The sequence below is a fragment of the Pelophylax lessonae genome (genome assembly GCF_965119305.1).
Source record: "Pelophylax lessonae genome assembly, chromosome: 1".
In the NCBI taxonomy this organism is placed as follows: domain Eukaryota; kingdom Metazoa; phylum Chordata; class Amphibia; order Anura; family Ranidae; genus Pelophylax; species Pelophylax lessonae.
In genome coordinates, this window is record NC_138768.1 from 570,473,766 (window position 1) to 570,496,397 (window position 22,632).

The 22,632-nt window shown below is 41.2% G+C and overlaps 1 protein-coding gene across 1 annotated transcript in view; it reads left to right on the forward strand.

Annotated features, from left to right (window-relative positions):
* ADAMTS3 (ADAM metallopeptidase with thrombospondin type 1 motif 3) overlaps nucleotides 1-20,662 on the forward strand; it is a 264,587-nt gene extending 243,925 nt beyond the window's left edge. Inside the window, exons 21-22 of the mRNA XM_082244160.1 lie at nucleotides 1,426-1,543; nucleotides 19,343-20,662. Coding sequence (XP_082100286.1) covers nucleotides 1,426-1,543; nucleotides 19,343-19,920 — 696 coding nt within the window. The 3' untranslated portion in view covers nucleotides 19,921-20,662. The remainder of the gene's footprint in view (nucleotides 1-1,425; nucleotides 1,544-19,342) is intronic.
* The last annotated feature ends 1,970 nt before the right edge of the window (nucleotides 20,663-22,632 follow it).

The following is a 22,632-nucleotide window of genomic DNA, read 5'->3' on the forward strand; positions in this document are numbered from 1 at the left end:
TAGACTATGCACTTTGCAAAGTACAGTTGCACTCTGCAAGTGAAGTTGCTCCAAAGCTTAGTAAATGAGGGAAATCTTCCTTGTGCAAAAAACACCCTATCACGTACAAGGTAAATAAAAAAAAAACAGCATTTTTGTTTGCACATTATTGGATGATGGAAGTCAGCAGAGCTTCTGCTCACTACTATAAAAAGAAAAACAGAAGAGCATCTCCAAGTGTAATATTTCAATATATGCAAATGGGACAATCAGCCAAATAAAAACTCACATGGAGTACAAATATAAATATAAAAGGCTCATCTGGGGGTGACGATCTAGCAGCGGGGAGATCCGTGCATCCAATTCAGGTAGATGTAACGCCGCGGTATAGCGGGAAACTTGTCAGCAAGGACAGAGTAATTCAGGTTGAGAGCCAAATGGATGACAGTGTGGAGAGCAGCGCCAACTGGCGTGGGGAGCACTTAAGAAAGGAGCGCGCATGCTCTGTATGGGCCTTGCACATGCTCTGAAATGCGTTGTGTCTCCTTCGCATTGGTGACGTCACACACCAGTCGGCGCTGCGCTCCACACTGCCATCCATTCGGCTTTCAGAATTACTCAGTCCTGCCTGGCGAGTTCCCTCTATACCGCGGCTTTATATCCACCTGGATTGGATGCACAGATCTCCCTGCTGCTGGATCGTCACCCCCAGATGAGCCTTTTATATTTATATTTGTACTCCCTGTGAGTTTTTTTTTTTTTGGCTGATTGTTCCATTTGCATATTTTAAAATTTTACACTTGGAGGCGCTCTTCTGTTTTTCTTTTTATGCTATATTCAGAGTCGGCTTCACTCCAAATTAGAGCTGTGCCCTTAGTGTGTGTTTACTACCTACAGCCTGTTTCACGGGCCTTTTCCATTTTCTATAGACATTGTCATGGACTTTGTGTACCTTTTGATGTAACAATTACTTTATATCCTGAGCACTAGCATTTTACCTTTGTCTTCTGCTCACTTACTAAGCTTTGGAGCAACTGTTCTCGCAAAGCGCAAGTCTTTTTTCCTTCAGTAAATCCACCACACAGTCAAGCTTTCTGTTAAATAAAAATAATTTAATAGAGAGAAAAAAATATCTGCTAAAAACACATCTAATTCTGGGTAAATCAGCAGTAAAGAAAACTTGGTGGCCCAGGTGGTAGTACTTTTCTTTTGTTTAATTTGTGTGAACTCCATAAAATAACAGTCATTACTGTGATGTACAAAATGGACTGGCTGGGTTTCAAACAAATAAAGAATCCTGAAGCAGATAAGAGATCTATATTGCAGGAATAAAGAGAAAACAAGGCAGAAAAATACCGTCTTATAGTTGTATAGAGATGAGGTTCACTATTTTATTACTGCTTGCTTGTTGCTGATCTCAGCTGTGATCTTTTATTTCCGATGCAGTGCTCTGTAACCTGTGGTGAAGGTATTGAAGTGAGACAAGTCCTATGTCGTTCAGGTGATCAATGCGATGGAGAGAAACCAGAATCTGTAAGGGAATGCAAGCTAGCACCTTGTAATGGTATGTATTGCTCTTCACAGTTCAACACTCTCCTTTCAGGAACTGAATTAATAAAGTTGGCAAGCAGAATCACAAAGCTTGTAAAGCCAAGAGCTCAGGGTACATTTTTCTTTCAGTACTAAGGAAGCATTATTGATGTTATTTTTACATTTGTCCCCTTTGTTAGGAATAGATGTACAAGTGTATTTTACTGAAGGTGTTCTGGGTGACTGATAGGAACTAAGACAGATAGAGATCAAAAACAATGTGATACAGATGATTCCTGCTTAAAGATGGCCCGGTAAGGTTTGTACTAAAAAAAAACTATAGAACTACAGAACAGGGAAATCTACATTGCTGTACAGTAAATTAAACCCTCTAAAGATGGAAATGACCAAACACTCTAGGGCAGGGGTGTCAAACTCCATTTAATCGTGGGACACATCAGCAGTATGGTTGCCCTCAACGGGTCGGTTGAATTCCATAAGACTAGTTGTCCAGAGCAAGCCGCCCCACCGTCAAAAGTCAAGAGCCCCCCCCCTTCTACTTTGTGCTGCTGCTGGGAAGAAGCCGGTCTGGAGCTGGAAAGCAGAAAGTGCAGGATTTGAAGGAAGATTAGAGGAGGGTAGGAGTCTGCTGACTGCTGAGACCAGTGAGGCAGAGATGAGGTGGTGCTGCGGCTGCACAGAGAGGCGCAGGGTCTGTAGGAGGATTCCTGTCCTCCTCTCTGCTGCCGACTGCTGAGATGGGGGGGCAGAGACAAGCCTCTCTGTGGCTGCAAAGAGAAGTGCAGGATCTGGTGGAGGAGTTCTGTTGTTCTCTCTGCTGCCAACTGCTGAGACGTGGTGGGGGCAGAGACAAGGGGGGGGGGGTGTGAGGGCCTCATAAAATGACCTGGGGGACCGTATTCGGCCCTCAAGCCTTGTGTTTGACACATTTGCTCTTGGGTTAGTGTAGTTTCTACAAACCTCCCAGCAAGTGTGGCAGGAAGAGATAGGCCCACCTATCCTGGCAAGAATAGCATGCCCCTGAGACCCGTTGAAGTCTGTTGCCCTAATTCAGCCATTGTTTGTGGTGCATATGTACCAAGTAAATTTGCACATGGGCATATATGGGGCGTATGTTTATACAGAGTAAAATATGCCTGTTTTTTACATGTCTAGGAATCACAGCTACTATATAATTCTACCCATACACATATGTTACAGAATCCTCTATATATACTGTATGTGCATAGGTATTCTGTAATGCATGTCTACGGATTGAATTACACAGCAGCTGGGGCTCCAGGATGCAGCCAATACACCACACGTTGGGTAACCAACATTAAGGTAATAGATCCATTCGTTTGTATTTTTCTTTGCTCTACATGTTTCACACCAATTGCGCTTCCTCCAGAGCATGTAATTATGGGCCAGACCACTACTTCTATAAAAATAAGAAAAATACTTCATATTGTAGTTATTATATAAACATTCACCAATTCTAACTACACATATATAGGTATTCATACATATAGCACTACTTACAAAACTGCTAAACTGTGGTCGACATTTCTAGATGTGTCCCTGTAGTGGCTGCCCCGATGGAAAGAGGGGTTTCGCCGCCAGAGATGTTCTCTTCCCCCTAGTGGGAGGGATGCTGTAGAGTAGAGCAGGAAATGCTCTTACCAGAGCTAGTGATTTAGCGATCCAAGCAGAAGAGAGATAGAGCTGGTATAGCCTTCTCCCACAAACATGAGATGAGACTCTATTTTGAGGGTAAGCAAGAAGAACTGTTTATTGAACCTACACACACACATTATATACACTAGCAGGTCAGGTGAGTCTGGTTACATTAGCATATGCAGATAGATTTGTATACAGGGACAGAATAACCCTAAACTAATTATCTAGCCACCTGGCCAGAACAATGTGGGGTCATTAACATTTAACAATGGAACAGGAATACACATTCCATCTCAAAACACAGACAGTATTAGCATGTTTAACAATGTGTGGACGACAAGTGGCTGAGCCGATGACATTAGCAGTCTGCCATGAGTCTGACTGAGAAGATGAATAAAGTGAACATAAAATGAAATAAAAGGCAATGTCCCGAACTCATAGGAAAATGATACACAGGGTTTTTACCATCCAGGGACAGGTTGATCCGTCACACAGACCTCATGGCAATTGTCTATAACAGTCTACGTTTCCCAGTGTAGGATTGAATCTTCACATCTCTATATGAAGACATTGCTGCATTGCAGTACAATACACGTTAGCATCACTTGTAAATACAGACCCCATTTGAAGCAATCCAAACCACCAAGTATCTGATTTTTTAATCATAGTGACGGTTAGTACCGTCACAGTCCCCATCTCCTCACAATGGGATTGGATTCCCGTTGTTGTTTTCCCCCCTCGCTGTCAACCACAGTTGAGCAGTTTTGTAAGTAGTGCTATATATATGGATACTTATATATGTGTAGTTAGAATTGGTTAATTTATGTATATATAATAACTACAATATGAATTATTTTTCCTATATTTTTGGAAGTAGTGGTCTGGCCCATAATTATATGCTCCTGAGGAAGCGCAATAGACGCAAAACATGTAGAGCAAAGAAAAATACAAACTAATGGATCTATTACCTTAATGTTGGTTACCCATACTTACTGTTTTACAGGAAGCGTTGATGTTTAGGCTTCAATATATTGGTATATTCCTTGTTAGGATCAATATTTAACACCTGGGTTTAATATTCCATTTAGGGCCACTAATAATTATAGAAGACACTACTCCACAGGGATAAATGTCGTTTCTATATATATGTTTTATTTTTATATTGATTTTTGTAAAGGAGACCTTTTTAAAGATTTTTTAATTTTTAATGGTTTTGGAATAAAATACAATTTTTACATAAACTAGTGTTTTGTATGACTATGTTGTGCCATCAAAGTCCATTTTGTTCTATTGGTTTTTCGCTTGTAAATATTACATCATTTGAGCCTATTACTTCGGTGCTGTACTTTTAATGAACACTAGATGGCAAACTCTTCTCACTATTAAAGCCATCTGTAAATTCATGGCATAGTTGAAGAACATGAGGATTACAGTTTCGTTTAGTACGTTTTTCCCCAAATGCTGTAGAAACCATTTATTGGTGTTTTTAAGGGTTAAATGTGAAGTCTGGCAAAAAATGATACTTAGGCTTCACATACACGTGTGTTGTGGAAAAAAATGCAAAATCAAGTGCAACGCACAAAAACGCACAGCACTTTTGTAGATGCACGGTAGTGACAACCCACACATCTTGCTAATGCTAGTCTGTTTGCAGCAGCACCGTAGACTTTGGTGTGACACTCTTTTTTAAATTGGGTCAGGCAGTTCTTTTGTGCTTTTCTGGTGCATAGGGCAACCCATTGAATTACTTAACTGCCCTAAACACTATGTGTGGAAATGCCCAAAAAAAGCGCACATTCTGTCCCACCTGAAAAGTTTGCCTGGAGCCTTAGATTAGCTTCTCATCCTAACAGGATGACATTTACTTTGCTAAAGCATAAATTCCCATGTTTTTAAATAAAATAAAGTTTTTACTTCTATTTCTTCCTTTGTTGCATCACAGTGCTGCTGATCTGCTCCAATCTTTTTCAGCCACTACAAGCCCTCTCTCCAGTAGCAGGTGCATGTCATTGCTCTGCACTGGCTTGCTAATAGTGAACATGGTGGGCAATGCCTGTACAATGTCTGTTTGATCCACCTCTTGTAGCCCTAACTGGGGTGACCATGCAGGGGTGACAACGTAGGAGTACAATATGGAGAAAGTTGTCACCCTTTAAGAGGAAGTGCCTGAACAGCTTCATGGTAGAGGATCTTTTTTTATTATAAGTGGCATGTTAAAAAAGATTAAAAACAACTTTAATTTACTTGTTAAGCATATATGAAATTTAAAGAGATTGTAAACCCACTTCACAAACTTTTACCTATAGGTAAGCCTATATTAAGGCTTACCTATAGGTGCTATAGATATCTCCTAAACATGCACCATTTAGGAGATATTTAGAGTGCATACTGCCGATGACGTCATCAGCGCATGCGCTCTGAAGGAACGGTCACCCGTGCCGTTCCTTCAGAGCCCAGTGCCGTGAACATCATGCCTCCTGCCAATCAGATGGCCGGGGGACGCGAACCCAGAAGCAGGACGGCTGGACATGTCGGCCGTCCTGTCGCTGAGTGGGCTGGATTGGCGGGGGGCTTCATTTTAAGGTAAGTACTTCATAATGAGCAAGTATGCGGTGCATACTAGCTCATTATGCCTTTCTCTTTACAGGGCTTTTTGTTTCTCGTTTTTTTTTAAGTGACTTTACTTCCTCTTTAAACTGTTACAAAACCTAAACAGTAAAATCAGTCTGTATTTGCAGTGCATGCATGCTTGTTATACTCACTGTGCAACCTATGGGGTTAATCATCTGCATTGTGTAAAAGGGCTGTTTGATCCTGCCTTTTCTAGTCCTCCCCTTCTTTTACTTTCCCCCATCCATATGCTGGTAGTACAGAACCTTTGGGGGCAAGCTGCACATGTTTAGTTTGGTGTATATTTCTAGAGAGTTTTTTTACTTGGGAGAGTGCATGTGATCAGCACAAGGTCAAGCACTCCCCAGACAGAGGATCAGGGGTTCTGCAGCCTCATAGGACAGTCAGGGGAGAATTAAATCTCCTCCTACAAGCTTTAACCAGACACTGATAGAAGTCACAAGACTGCTGTAACTGCTGTTGAAAAAAGGCATTTATTATTTTATATTTACTAAAACTCTTGTATTTCCATGTTCTGTGTACTGTGGGAGACCAGATATAGTGAATGCAGGCTCCTGGGATAAGTACCACTTTAAGAAAATGGGTTTGGATTTATTTTAAAGTTATTCTTTTCCAAACTGCAAACACAGTAAAAATAGTAGTACCTTTATCATTTTCTCCATCTGTCGTTTCACCTGCAATCTTCCATTCTGCAAAAGGTGCAGTATAACCTGTCAAAACAGCCTGATTACTGATATACAAAATGTTACTGCCAAAAATCAGCAGCAGCTAAGCCTTAATTTCCATGTTTGTCTGCTGACATCTGCTGAGAGCACTAACAAGTGGTTGTCAGAGGAAGGGCAAAGGTAACTTTAAAGGGCAATATACCAGCGCCCAGTGCTGGAGTAATTCAATCTCAAGGATAGACAGAGAGGAGTTTTTGTTCTGTGGTTATTGCCCGGTAATTTGTAACTGAGCTAAATTGTTCATATTTGGCAGCACTTTCAGTAAACATCAGCTAAGGCAAGGATTTCTTTAAAGTGACTCTATCTACAAAATCAAAACTGTGAATAAAATTGTGCCCTGCAAAGATCGTAAATACCTCTCTCTCTCTGCCTTCGCTGCTGAATACTGCTGTAATAAAAAGAAATCGAAGGTCCTTAGAAACCACTCCTTGTCCCCTTCTGTGCTTGGTGGCGAAATAGAGGTTAATAGAAGGATTTGCTAACTTAAGTGGTGACTGGCAATCCTGGAAGTGTCTGTCTGAGGCCTTCATTTCTTTTTCATTATAGTGATGCTCATCATCAAGTGAAGTAAGTATATACTAGCTTCTCTCTATGGAACACTTTTATTCCCAGTTTGATTTCAGCAACTGTACAGTAAAATAAATGCAGACCAGGTGATGGCTGGATTGCAATACTCACAAAAAAGTGCAGCGCTCTCCTTCAGTAAAGTGCATTCAAATTATAGTGCATAAATAAATACCTGAAAACAGTGTAAAAATCATCTATGTATAATAAATTATTTAATTAACGTGAGTCCATCTTTTCTTTTAAATATATATAGAATCCATTAATAAATGATTCAACGTCCGTGAAAAAAAGGGTTGAAGTCCCATACATCAGAAGCTCCAAGGTAATGGCCTCTGATCACCACAGTGCCCTTCACCCCACCAGGGGAGGACTGGGCCAGGGGGCAGGAGGGCTTCTCTGCTGCCCCGTAATAAGGCTGCACTGTTTCTGCCACAGACATGCCTAAAGGATTTTTGGAGAAGAGAAGTAAAAAGTCCCCACTGCTAACTTACTGAGTGCAAGATGAAGACAAGGACAGAGCGCAGGCCTCTCCCCCCAGCATGGATGGTGTAAACTGTGTCTGAGCAGGGGCCGGTTCCATGCCCCACTAGAGACTCTCTTTCGCCAGGCAGCTCCAACCTAGCTGTCCCAGCTCCCCCCAACTGCCCCTTGCAGGCCAGGTCGGGAACCCGGATTTGGCCAATGAGTAGAGAGTACCTGGAGCGGAGCTTTAGCCTGGAATGGGGGTCAGGAGGAGGCCGGGAAGAGGGAGAGTGGGAGGGGGGCCAAGTCACTGCACCATGGGCCTTTGGTTTGTACTTGCCCCCTGGGCTGAAAGTGGCCAGTCAGCCCCTGCACCCCACCTATGGGTGTCTTCTCACCTGCTTGAATGGACCTCACTAATTAAACGGAGGTCCATATGCACTTTGCAGTGTTATAAGTGGCACCGATCCCACTAGCCATACACTCCAAATCTGTGGCTCTCAGCGTGGTGTCAATCATATAAGAGGCAAGAGAAAAGAACCATTGTGCAAATTGCTTATAAAAAGCATTTATTTCCATATAAAAATCCACTCGCATTTCAGAAGTAAAAAACAAGCATTTCACAATACAATCCTTTGCATACACAACTCCACCTAGTCCCAGCGTGATTATGTCACCGCCCACCTCTTGCGTAGCACCCATTGGGCTTTCTCAAAGGTTCAGCCTGAATATCAGCAATTTGCGCTATGGTTATTTCCTTTTGCCTCCTATATGATTGACACCACGCTGAGAGCCACAGATTTGGAATGTACAGCCAGTGGGAGCGATGCCACTTATAACAGTGCAAAGTGCAAAAGTGCATGTAGACCTACTTTAACTAGTGAGGTCCATTCAAGCAGGTGAGAAGACACCCAAAGGTGGGGTGAAGGGCACTGTGGTGATCAGAGGCAATTACTGAAGAGTTTCTGGTGTATGGGACTGCACCCCTTTTTTCACAGACATTGAATCATTTATTGATGAATTGTGTATATATATTTAAAAGAAAAGATGGACTCACGTTAATTAATAATTTATGAATAATTTATTATACATAGATGATTTTTCAGATATTTATTTATGCACTATAATTTGAATGCACTTTATTGAAGGAGAGTGGGACACTTTTTTGTGACTATATATATACTTTCTGCAATTTGTACAGGTGGTTGGATGCATAGTGGTGCTATCTTGTTAATTTTACTATTTTATGTAGCGCTACCCCTGCAGGAGCCCCTTTCATATATCTGGTTCTGTACTCTGCCTCTCACCCCAAGAACAGTCTTAACCTCTCTAGCACACCTGACAATAATGTTATTGTAAACACCACCAATGAAAGACACACATTATAGTAAAAAACAGATATAGTCTTTACTGTGAAATGTCTTTGAGATGGTAATAAACAATGGCGATATGGCTGAACAGTAGACAAATATATCTCAAATAGGTCAACAGTATAGTAATGACCAAGAATCAAAAGCAATAGAACTCTATGGTACTATCTGGCTGCTTTCAGGGGACTCCTCAAGACGAGTAACCCCGAGAGCAGAGGCAAACACATTAACAATGACAGATGACAAAAATAGCAAACTCTGTAATAAATTGGTCACCGCTCTACCTCAATTAGGATCTATGAGTCCAGGTAGGAGGAGAGCAGAGGAATGACCCTCTTTTATGTCAGACCTCTCCCTTCTGATCCCTGACACCACAGGCCCGCAAAACCATAAACACTGCACCCAGTTCAGTGGTAAATAGCGTAACTCTTAAGTCAAACTACCCTGCTTATACACTACATAAACTGAGCCCTGAGTATCTTTATGTGTGATTATATGGCACCAATAACTTCAGTCCCTTGGAAGAAGAATGCCATAAATCTTCAACTTGCCACTTTAGTTGGTGCACTTAGAAATCCTATTTGGTAGGAGTGATGCAAAGTGCACTGTGTAACTCCTGGAGCAGTAAGAACACTTTTACTGCCTGGCAGAGGATGAATTCAGCACAGTGTTGTTCTAGTGTAGGTAATCACAGGCAACGTTGTCTGCATGCAGTATCTCTGTAAAATGGACAAGGACAAGTGGTAATGGGCAATGGGCTCTCCAATCCTGCGACTGAGGCCCAAAGGAATGCCCTTTATCAAGCAGACGCTTCAGGTAGCTCAACTGGCTACGACTGGAACTCTTCACACCATCTGTACAGGTGCACTTGGAGAATGCACTTGGGATCCCCCTCTCAGGCAGGATGTCCCCGACTGGCCGTAGGTCTGTAGGAGAAATAGCACACCGACCTGGGGGGCAGCACCTCTCCTCTGGGTCCAGTCTTCTCCCTTCTCTTGTGGTGTCTCCCTAGCTCCCAGCCAGCCCCTGGTGTCCTTTCTTTATTTTCTCCTGAGGTCAGCTGCTCTGTGTAGTTTTTGTCTCCAGGAACTGCTATGGGGCTGTTTGTGTTGAGACAGTGAGAGGAGGAGAGGGAGGAGAGGGATGGGGTAATTCTTCCTTAGCTGCTGACAGGCACACTCTCCCTGCAAAGAGCCTGCCACTATTTGTGTCAGTCCCGGCAGCGGTCGGCGAGAGGTGTGGGGCCACGGGCAGGATGAGCGGAACCTGCTACAATAATATAGTTGAAGTTACAAAAAACAATGTGCTTGACTCACTAAAGTGTATTGGGAAAACATTGTCTAAGACAATCTATGTTACAAACAATAATCAATAAAGTTCTCCCTTCAAACAAGTTAGGCCCATTTTTAGTTTCTTAAAGTGACAATAAACAATATACTTATTTTCCAAAAATAATCCATACATGTCCACTACTTTATGGCACTGTGTGTTTTGAACAAGCAGTGCACGTTAGTTGTGGTCATGTGCACTGCTCTATACACACTAACAATCCCATAGTCTATAGTCCCCTGTCCTTCTCATGAGCAAGAAGGAGAAGGTGGTTACATTCCTACATTCAGTGGGACCATGAAAATGAACATAGCCACCCTCTAACAGGAAGTCAGATCACAGCAAAAAAAAAAAAAAAAAGGAGGAGGAAAAAAAAAGATATGTGGAGACTTGTAGGAGGCTGACAGCAATAGAAGACACTTTTTGAGTTAAGAATAGATATGCAGCGCCCTCTTCCGGTTAGGCTGTAAGGTAAATTTAGTTTTTGGCTACATTGCATGTGTGAATCGAGCAGTGATTGAATGATTGGTAGATCTGCTCAGGTATTCAAATGAACAGTTGAAATTTATCATGCCCCAGCCAAACCCTGGAATGCATCCAGAAGGTGGCTAGAGAGTTTTTGTGCAGGAGACCTGAGCAGATTTTATTTTCCCTCAAGGGAGGGTTCCAGTCTCCTGGGGGGTTGTTGCTCCGGGAGTTAGCCGGAGAAACAAAAAATTGCATTCTGGGCCCTTAGCAGCTGCTGGGCTGAGAGCCTGGAGAAGATCGCCTGAGGGTTACTTTTGCTCGAGGGTACTGCACTGAAGTCCTGGGTCTGGAAAAGGATCTAGGTAATATCCCACACTGAGAATCTACCTGCAGATGCTGGGTGGCAGACACCTCTTGGGACATTGTGAGTAGAGACTTTGCTGGGGACTGATAGCTGTGTGAGCGCCACAGGGGAACTAAGTGGCAGAATTGTTTTTATGGACTGCTGCTGTAGAGTCCTAGATTTATACTGGCCATTCCCTGCTACCTCCAGAAAAGTTGATATTGAAGAATTAGAGAAGTTTGTCCTCTTAGTGTTGTTATTGATCATTTTGGCCTATTGTGGGGCCATAAATCCCTCTCCTGTTAAAGTACTTCAACAATAAATACTAAAAAACCTAGACGGAGCCTGAATTGTCAGTGTACATGGCACTGTGCTTGTGTGACTGGCAACCTCTGTACTACTTTGGGAGATCGAAGAAAAGGAACTCACTGCTCAAGGTGGTATGAAAGCCTGATGACACACACCGGTGCACGCCCCGGCTCGCCTCTGTGGATAATCAAGGAAGAAAAAGAATTGGCTACACTCCAGATGAGGTCAAAATCCAGATTTATTGACTGGACATCCTGGGATGTCCAGTCAATAAATCTGGATTTTGACCTTATCTGGAGTGCAGCCAATTCTTTTTCTTCCTACTACTTTGGGAGACCTGGATATATTCTCCTCAGCCCCTTTGGCAGTAAGCGCTAAACATCCTGGAATAGATTATTTTTCTTTTGAAGCCTGAGGTTAGTGTCACTTTAATAATAGTATAAGTAGTATATCTGATCTGGTTTAGCTTTCTATCCTCACATAATGAATACTAAACACCAAAATACTAGTATTGGTACATAGAATGTTATATATTAATTCATTTATTTAAAGAAAAACAAAATATTTACTAACCCATATTTTCATATTAAAACCTCTTTTTCATCTTTACTGATGAATCAAAATGATTTCAACCAGAGAGTAACCCCCCCCCAAATCAATACGATTGTGTAAATTCTGTGAATTCACCTATAAAAAAGGGATCAATGCCCATGTTTGATACAGCAGACTGGATCTAGATATGGTACGCAACTAAGACCTCTTTGCCTAATGTTGTGGCGGTAGAAACAGTCTAAGAGTGCTTTGGATTACAAGCATGTTTCCGGAACAAACTATGCTCACAATCCAAAGTTTTACTGTATAAGGTCCTCACCTGGTGGTACCTAGTCCCAGCCAGAATAGCGAAATACACTCCCAACTACTCAGCGGCTTGTTTTTGTGGCTGTTCTGACCCTGGAACACATCTCCATGTGTGGTGGGAATGTCCGGTGGCACATCATTTTTGGAAGGCTCCCTCAGAGGTACTCGAGAATATGATCCAACCTGACCCTTCCATAACTCTTCTGAACCTAAAGCCAACTACCTTTACCCGTAACCAATTCAGACTTTTGTTACAGCTCATAACCGCCACAAAACAAACCATAGCTAAAGCCTAGACATCCCTGTCTTTAATTGTAACTGAAACTAAACTTAGAATGAATCAGGTCCTGATCCATGCTTAACTAGAAAGCCATTGCTTACCATCCAGTTTTGACAATTCTTGGCCAATGCCTTGGTAATGTCCTCCCCTAATCACCCTTATATGCACCTTGGTACCTAGGGCCTCACTACCTTCAGGGAACCAACCTCTCTCGTCTCAGCTTCCACTCCACCTTCAGTTTCCCTCTTCCCTTTCTTTGTCTTTCTACTCACCTACTCGCTTATTTCCTCTTTCTGTTCTCTGTTCTTCCAGCTCCAAGTTATACTGATGGTACTGATGGTACATAGACATTAGAAAGACCATCAATCTGTCGCACTATTTTTGTTAGTCATCTGACGCACACCCTGGTAGTCCTTCCAATAGTGATTTCTTGTTAGACATTTCAGATAAGGCAAAGGCTTGTAGTGAATTTTATCTGTTTGATGTATTTTCTGTTATGCTGTAACTGGCAGTAACCCTTACTTATGTACTTTTTATCTTTATCTGATGAATGTATGTACCATTATCTTTACCAGATACATGTATGTTAGGTTTTGTTATGCTCAAAAAACGAATAAACACATTTGACTTGGAAAAGGAATCAATGCAGTTTACATGGTTCAGTATTTAGTTTGGTAGTAGTTACTACTAAAACATTTTTTGAAGAAGATCAACTCCCATAATAATGAGCCAGGAATAAAGAAAAAAAATAACGAGCCAGGAATAAAGAAAAATAAAATGACTGAGCAAATGTAAATTATACATTTGGGCAGGTGAACTTTATGTCCCTAGGCAAAATCTATAGTTATCTAATCCAGGTATTAAAATTTTTGCATTATTATTTTATTTTTTACTGTCTTCAATTTGTACCCATACATTTTTTTAAAGTCCCCTTACTGCACATATTGTATAAAAATACAAGATCAGCTTTACTGACAACCCCTTTTCCCTTCAGTAAGAAAAAGTTAGGCTTTAAAAAATAAAGCCTTGTAATGAAAAATAAAAAAACCCTCAAATCTGGCTTTTGCCTACTTTCTAGACATGCCAGCACATTGCTGGAGCAGGTTCTAAAGGGATTACACGCACCAAGCTTTCCTTTGTGGCAATGATCATACACAGTGATGGCACCGTCACCCTATTGAAGCATGCAGAAGCCATGTCAGCAGTAGATATTTTTAAAACTTTTTTCCTTGCAAAGCTTTTTTTTTTTTTTTTCCAGCATTCACTAGCTGTTTTTTTTTTTTTTTAATCCAGAGGAAGGTGGCTGCATTTTCATGCAAGGTCTGCTTTAATTGAAAACAAGTTTTATCAGTTCTTAGAGGTTTCATGTTTTGTTCTAATGAGCCCCAGAATGCCATGACTACTTTCATAGCTACACTCTTAGCTTTTACAGCAACTAGGGATCATAAGATATACAGTATATCATAGTTTTTTTACAGCTGTGTGCTGTCTGCCACAAAACATGAATTAATTAGTATGCAGTGACTAATGTTCGTAGCTTTTAAATACCTTCCTCTTCCAAATGGAGAAAGTCAGAAGACATAACGGGCATCGAGAGAACTTTCCAGTGCTAAAAAAACAACACATAATGTTCCCTGATGTGTAATTTATTTTATATCCTGTTCTAAATGTATTTAAATTACACATATACTGTATATGATGCAATTTGGTAGCGGTTTCCCTTTACTATAAATTAAAGACAACATGGCAGAATCTGAAATTTGAAAGGAGTTTTCAGAACTAAGCACCAGAAGCAACTTTGTATTAATATAAAACTGTATATACCAACATCTAGAAAGAAAAAGAAATATTTTGGCATTCATATTATTCTGGTAGATGCTGCTTCCTGTTATACTTGTTTTAAATATCAGCATTTTTGATAATCGTCTGACACTTTTATATGCTTATTCAAAGATATTATTCAAAACTCTTACATAATCCAAAACATTAGAATTCTGAGTTTGGATACCAACCTCACTGCAGTTGAAGAGGACTTTAAGTGTTTTTTTTTTTTTGTTTTAGACTTGAGATCCACTAATTTTGTTTTTAATATAAAATTGCATTTTATATGCATTTGGGGTCCACTATCTTATAAATATAAGGGTACATTTCCCAGTGACTCTGATATTAAAAAAAAAAAAAACACCATGCAGCTGTTCATATTATATTTGCATAGGCTGTAGGTAACATGATGATAAATAAATACATTTTATGATTAACAAATAAAATACTATTTGGTAATGGTGACAGGTGTTCTGCTGAGAAATTGTATTGCATCTGTCACAGGCTTTTCCCACAGTTCATGCAGGTGGAAAGTGCAGCCATACAATCATAAGAAAAAAGGAATTTTAAGTACATTTAAAGAAAAAGAAGCTTTAATGCGTTTGGGACCGTTTAATTCGATTTTTTTTTTCATGTATAAATTTCAACCCAAGGTTTAATATCTGCCTTTTTACTATTTATATAACATCTTTGTTTTACAAATTACCCTTTAGTAGTAAATAGGTCACTGTGGGGTTGGTTTACTAAAATTTGAGAGTGCAAAATCTGGTGCAGCTGTGCGTGATAGCCAGGGCCAAAACTAGGATGGAGCAGGGGGGACACATGCCCTGGGTGCTGCATCTAGAGGGGGGCCGCTGTTGGAGCCGCCCCCACCTGCACTGGGTATCGCTGCTCTAAAGGTGCCACTGCTGCCCCATCATGTGTAATGCACAGGCAGCGCCTGCAGCATAGTTCAGCAAATACCAGAGAAACAAATAGGGGGAGACCACACAGTACTGAATAACTCATTTCCTCCTACCCGCTCGATAGAAAAGCATTCCTGAGCTACGCTTTAGCTTCTGTTGCTATGCTGCTAAGCAACAGTAGCTGCAGCGTCGCTCTGGAATGCTTTTCTATCAGGCGGGTGGGAGGACCGGAATGATTTAGTGCTAGTGTGCTGTGGGGTCTCTCTCTGCCTGTCTTGAGTTGATCGGGCAGCAGTGGCACCCTTAAAGGAGCTGTACCCAGTGCAGATGGCATCCCCGGTGTTGGAGCGGTGCAGAGGAGTACCCAGACTAGAAAAGGGGGGGGGTTGATAAGGCAAAGAATTGGGGGGCCCGAGGATGCCCTAGGCTTTGGGGGGGGCGTGCAGAGGAGGCCCGAGACTGGGAGGGGTGTGCAGAGGAGGCCCTGGACTGGAGGGGGTTGCAAAGGAGGCTCTGGACTAGAAAAGAGGGTTGGTTAGGCAAAGACTTTGGATTATAAGAATTGAGGGGGGGAGGGTGCAGAAGAGGCCCTGGACTGGGGGGTGCAGAGTAGGTCCTGGACTTTAAAAGGGGATTGGTGTGGCAAAGGACCTGGATTGAGAGGGTAGGGTGCATAAGAGGCCCTGAACTTGGGGGGGGGGCTGCAGAAGAGGCCTTGGACTGGGAGGGGAGGGTACAGAGCAGGCCCTGGACTAGGAAAAGGGGGTAGTTGTGGCAAAGGCCCTGAATAGGGGGGATAAAAGGGAGATACTGGACTAGGTGAAGGGGGTGCTTGAAGCTCCCAGATTAGGAGAGGGGTTGTCTGGAGGCCTTGGACCAGGACAGCTGGTGCCTGGAGGTTCAGGACTAGGAGAGGGGGGATAATGGAGGCCCTGGACCAGGAAAGAGGGTGCCTGAAGGACCTGCCAGATTCAGGTAGAAAGAGCCGGGACCTAAAGCCTGATCTGAGGAAGAGCCTGCCTGGGCCCTGGAGGGTGAGCCTGAAGTCAGTGAGTTCACAACATTAATGGGGACATCTGTCAATTGTTGCAAGTAATGCCAAACAGGAGCATAGAGACAAGTTGTGTGAGAGATTTATTATTTACCTGACATCTCCTCTTTCCTGCCATCTGACCCAGATGGCAATTAGGCCTCATTTGCATGGAGCGTATACATCCATGCCTCGTGTGATGGCAGTGTACTGCATGGGGATGCATGGTGTTCTGTGCATTCCTGTGCAGACAGTTCAATCAAAGTCAATTTGGATGCAGCAGCTGCATGGACATAGTAACGTGCTAAATGTGACATTTAGGCAGAAAGGGATGCATGTATCTGAATGCACAGTGTCTGCATTCAGATCTGTGCACCCACTTCTATGGATGAGTCTCTGAGGTGCAGCAAAAAGTGGCTCAGCATACATGACATGTCTTAGCACCTATCTGAATGAGCCCTAAGCCCTTATCAAAACTAAAACAGTGCAACCAATCAGCTCATAGCTTTCATTTTCAAAGCTTAACTGAACAAGCTGAAGATAGAAGCTGATTGACTTCTATGCGCAGCTGCTCCAGATTCTGAATGCACCAGTTTTGATAAATTCCCCTTACTGTGTTTTACATTTCATACTCCTGACTACTTAATTCCAAGTAAATCACATTCTTTGTTGAGGCAGGATGTGTGTAGAAAAGGATATGTATTATATCATTTTAATACCTCTTGCAACACCTGCCCCACCCCATTAGATTGTAAGCTCTTCTGAGCAGGGCCCTTTTAATCCTCTTGTATTTTATTGTATTGTATATGTACTGTCTCCCTCCAATATTGTAAAGCGCTGCGTAAATTGCTGGCGCTATAGAAATCCTTAATAATAATAATAATTAAAATTAGTGTGCTGAGGTTTGTATGTGTCTGTTACATACTCACTTGTAACTTGTAGCACAGTCACTAAAGCATATGTCCCTTTAAGCCACTCCCACTGTTCATGCAATCTAACCACACCCACATTTTGGTGCGCCGTTATGTTACCACATACCATTTTTTGGGGGGGGGGGTGCAAAATAATGACCAGCCCTGGATGCCAGATGTGCTAGCTACACCACAGGGGGCAGCCAGTCAGCTTCTAACTTCAGCTTGTTAAATTAAGCTTTAACAAAAAAAACATGAAAGCTGATTGGTTTCTTTGTAGAGCTGCACCAGGTTTTACACTCTCCAGTTTTAGTAAATCAACCCCAGTATGTCATGACATAGAAGTGGATTAGTCACTGCCATGACTCTCTCGGTTGTGTAGGTATATTTTAGCATAAGCTACTGAGCTCTGATTTTTTTGTCCAGCAAATCACATAAGGACAACCTGATACATGTGAAAAGTGGCTCAGAGCTCTACCTGTGGGCTGAAAATGAAAGTACAACCCTTTTTTTTTTTTACCGCAGTTCTTGGGTGTGAGAGAAAAGAAAGCGTTTTATTTATTAGTAATGACTGTAATAAATATGTATTTCCAGCAGCCACAATGTAATCTTCTTAACTCTCAGTATACTGTCAATCTGAAGTGATTGCCTGACATCTACTGTGCATCTGCAGCTCTCCCTATACCCCTAACGTATCACCAGGTGAAATTATATCAAATTAGTACAAAACCAAATGCAGTCCAGAAAAACAGTTTTTTTTATCACTTCTAAAATGTATCAAACAACCTCTCTCACATTCATAATGTGCTTTCCACTCTTCACCTTTTAGTGCTTATGTGCATCAAACTTGTTACTCACCCATTACAGAAAAGGTAATTTAGCTTTATAGAAAGGTTTCTCTGATCATTATTCACATGCAAGATTCATCACTTCATCTTGTTTTCCCCTTCAAATTACGGAAAGGTAATAAAGTGAATCATTCTCACGATGATTCACTTTCGTACAAAGTATTCTGGTAAAGGATGGAAGATGAGAGATCATAGAGTGTAAATCCGTTTTAATATAATAGCACACAATAAAAGGCTGTTACACGTATGTGTTACAAATGTTCACAGCACTACAGTAATCCCTGTGTTTGCTCTAAACAACTCATCTGGTTCCGCCTGTTGATTTTGGCCCAAAGTTGGTAATTCCTGAATCCTGACTTATGTGGATTTCTGCTTGAATGGTTTCCAAACATCGATTTGATTTTTATCTTAGTCTTTATTATAAACCAAAGACAGGCAGTAATCATAGCAGTTTACATTGCTACAAGTTAACCTATAGCCAAAACTTCTGTTTTAGTGCTGGGTAGAGTGGGGAAGGATTAGAACCCCTGTCAGATTATTCTGCTGTCCAGAAAGATTTTCTCCTACTCACTGTCCTGGGCATAGTGCCCAACTGTCCCTGATTTCGAGGGACTGTCCCTGAATCGCAACAAAGTTCCCCTGTTCCTCTTTCCTCCCGTCTGTCCCTGGTCTGATCTATATAGCTGTATATAACCAATCAAAAAAAACTTTTTTTGTACAATTCACTTTTAAGGGGGCATGGTAGTGGGAGTGCCGTATGCCTACATACTTTTGTCAATAGGCGTCCCCTCATTCTCCTCTCAAAAGGTTGGGAGGTATGGTCCTGGGAACAAACTTTTCACCAGACAAGAAGTAAAGGAAACTCTCTAAGGCCCCTTTCACACTTGCGGACCGTTCAGATCCGCCTGTCAGTTTTTCAGGCGGATCTGAACGGATGTCCCATGCATCTCTATGGGGCATCGGATGTCAGCGGAGACATGTCCGCTGAAATCCAATCTGATCCTGTCCGTCAAATCCGGATGGATGGAAAACCTATTTTCCATCCGTCTGGCAGATCGGATGGGATCGGATGAGAACGGACAGGCGGCCCGTTCTCATCCGATTCCCCCATAGAGAAGAGCGGGGACCTGACAGCACACAGAGCAAGAAAAACCAAGATTTGAAGGAAAATATGTAACCCCCCGTATTTAAACCCACAGGACCTCAGTTATCTACCTCTTCTCAAATTAGTTTTTTTATTTGTTCAGTTTAAAGTTTGGCTGTAACTAATATAATTTATTTTCTGTTGATTTTCAGATGAACCATGCTTAGGAGATAAGTCCATATTCTGCCAAATGGAGGTACTTGCACGGTATTGTTCAATTCCAGGGTACAACAAGCTCTGCTGTGAATCCTGCAGCAAACGCAGCACTCAGTCACCCCCATTCCTCACAGAGGCAGCAGAAACTGAAGATGAATTTTCTTTTGATCCCAGTGCATCAAGAGCAGGAATGATCCCCGCATCTTTATCATCTGACAACGAAGAAACTGAATCTGAAGCTAGAAGCCTTTTGACTATTCTTTCTTCAATAGAAAACAATGCAGATCTTGGCCTAGTGTCTCCAACAGAGAATCGTGCAAAGACAGCAGATCCAGCATTTAGAAGATCACAACTAGCAGCAAGCAAGACTTTTAAACTTGTTGCTGTCCCCCCATCTGCAGCAACTCATAGCAGCAACATCCATGCACATAAACCATCAGGAGCGGCCATGCCGCTTGCAGCAGGTACTAACATCAGCTCAACAGGTGCTGTTTCTTCAGTAAAAACCCTGAAGAGAAATGATAAGCCTCAAGAGAGGAGACGTTCTTTACAGCCATCCTCAATAGAAAGATGAACTTAAATATTTAGGGACTGGAGCAAAAGGACACATTGGTGCTTTCTGCTTTAAAAAAAAGTGCAAAGTGCTGGTTCACTTACTCATTCATCCATTTTCCAACTGTTATTTGCTTTCATTTGTAACTTGAAATTATTGTAGGAAAAACACCAAAGATTCCCAATCACGATTTGCTGAAGATTCCTGGCCGTTGATGGGTTTATTCGCTGGCCCATATACCATGAATCAGTTTGGTGTTCTTTTTTTCCTTTTGAAACCAGGAGACACTTTTTTTTCCACCTTCAAAGACAAATTTCTCCAGCTGTTGTGTAGATGTTTGAATGTTGCAAAGTCAGTATTATTTTTCATTTTTTTCTGATTATGTATTGTTTACTGGTTCTGTTTTTTTTTTTTTTTTTCGGTGCTATATGCCTGTCAGTACAATCTGCCTTACATTCCACGAGGTGAATCTTTTCAATGAATCCTAATCGAGTGGTTCTATACGACATGTTGATTTCACAAAAGTATTCCTCATCATCTTGAATGGTATTGTAACTGTCATTTACAAACATTCTGGAACATCTCATTGGCAAGACAAAGCATGTCTTTTAAAACCACTTTGCTTACTATCACTGTACAGTTATCCCTATCTGCACTTGGTGTTGGTTATATTATACTGGAAAAAAAAGATGGAATAGAAGAAAAATACACTCATTAGATAAAGGAAGTTAATAGATACATCTCCCAATGTTAGAAAACCATTCCTTAAGGCTGCATTCACATGTCAGCGTATTGATCGCTGGCAGAATCGCCGCGATCCGGAAATCATTGCAAATTGCGGGACGCCTGTGCGTTGCCCGTGATTTGCAATAGCACCCCAAAGCTGTGCGATGTTGCCGCGATTTCCGCCTGCCGAATCGCGGTAACATCGCGCAGAAAAAAAATTGCGGGACGCATTACGCCCAAAAAAGTACAAGAGCTTCTTTGGAGCGTAATGCGTCACGCAATTTTTTTTTGCGGGATGTTACCGTAATTCGGCAGGCGGAAATCGCGGCAACATCGCACAGCGTTTGGGGTGCTATTGCAAATCACGGGCAACGCACATGCGTCCCGCGATTTGCAATGATTTCCGGATCGCGGGCGGAATCGTGGCGATTCTGCCCGCGATCAATACGCTGACATGTAAATGCAGCCTAAATGTAAGACCAACCTTTTGTTCATCATAACCATGCCTAGAGGCACCAAACTAAATTTATGTTTTAGAAAATCTAAATTTTTTTTCAGTGAGGGCTTCCTTGTTGTAGTCCAAAATTAGAACTGTCCCACCAAATAAGGTTGGAGGATATTAAGTAGAGTCTAACCTACTGAGAAGAATATGTTTCATCTTACATTTGGAAGATGCACATGGAACAATAGTTAATATTGTAGGAGGAACTCAAATGGACAACCTCTTTATTGAGAGGAAGTAAAGCGAAGTAGAATAGACTTACTAACAAAACGACAATTTCATTTTTTCTATTGAAAGGAGCCATGAGCTCCAAGCAACAAGTAACTAACCACAGTTTAGTCATTGCACATCTTTACCATAAAAGGAATCATTATTCCAAATACCAATCATAGACCAAAGAGAGATATTTATTTTATTATTTTATTTTTTTTTTTTTTGCAAAACTCACCTCACATTTCACAACCACAATGCTTCTGACTGCAATAATATATTTGCAACATGGTCTCCAAGATCATATTTTTCACCAATTTCACCAGTCTCGCTCTCTCATGTAGCTGTAAAGTACTTGTATATAGAATATAAAAGTGAAGATATTTATTAAAAATTGATTTTCTTGATAGATTTTATTTACTGAATATTTACAATGATAGCATCCGCATAGTATTTCTTGTCTATATTAAAAAGCAGGTAAGCAATTTGCACGACAGTCCTTTGCAAACATAGGTTATAAGCTAAACCAGAAACTACTGCATAAAATATGGAGCTATTTGATGAATCCTTTTCATGTAAAACCTAACTAGTTTAAAGTTTGACAAACAATTTCTATTGAAAGAATTGTCCGTGATTATGACAAAAACGTTACACATCAATGATGTGTATAATTAGGTTTAGAAATCCAATGTAAAATTTTGAAGATTAAGTAACGCAACGGAACAAAGTCAATATGAAACATACCTGTAACTAGACCTTAGAATTAAATTGTGGGTTTTTTTCCCATGTAATGTTTTGTGCATAAGCTAACCCTAAAGTATTGACTTGACACCTTCAAAGGCTTTATGTGACACCATTATAAAGTTTAGAAGGTCAGAACTATAGTCTAGATTTGTATTCAGACAACCCCTGACCACAGACAGACAATTGAGTTTTTGACTGCCAAGACAGAAATTAAAAAAAAATGTTTTTCTTCATACCCTATTACTGTCTGGATGTAGATATTCATTATGCTGTATGTCGCTTTTTTTACCATATATTTCTTACAGAGCTCATTTTGTGACCTTTTTTAAGTGTACACTACTGATGCTGTTTGTTATATTGGGGAGCACTTAGCAATAAAAAGCTTTAATATAGTGTACATTGTCTTGCTTGTTTGTATATCCATTATGACTGTTTATTCAATGCCCCTTGTCCAACAGATTTTGCAATGATAATATAACCTTATTATGTTAAAGTACCCACGCTATGGCTCCTATTTAAATCAAAACATAAACGAAATTAAATTCAATTTT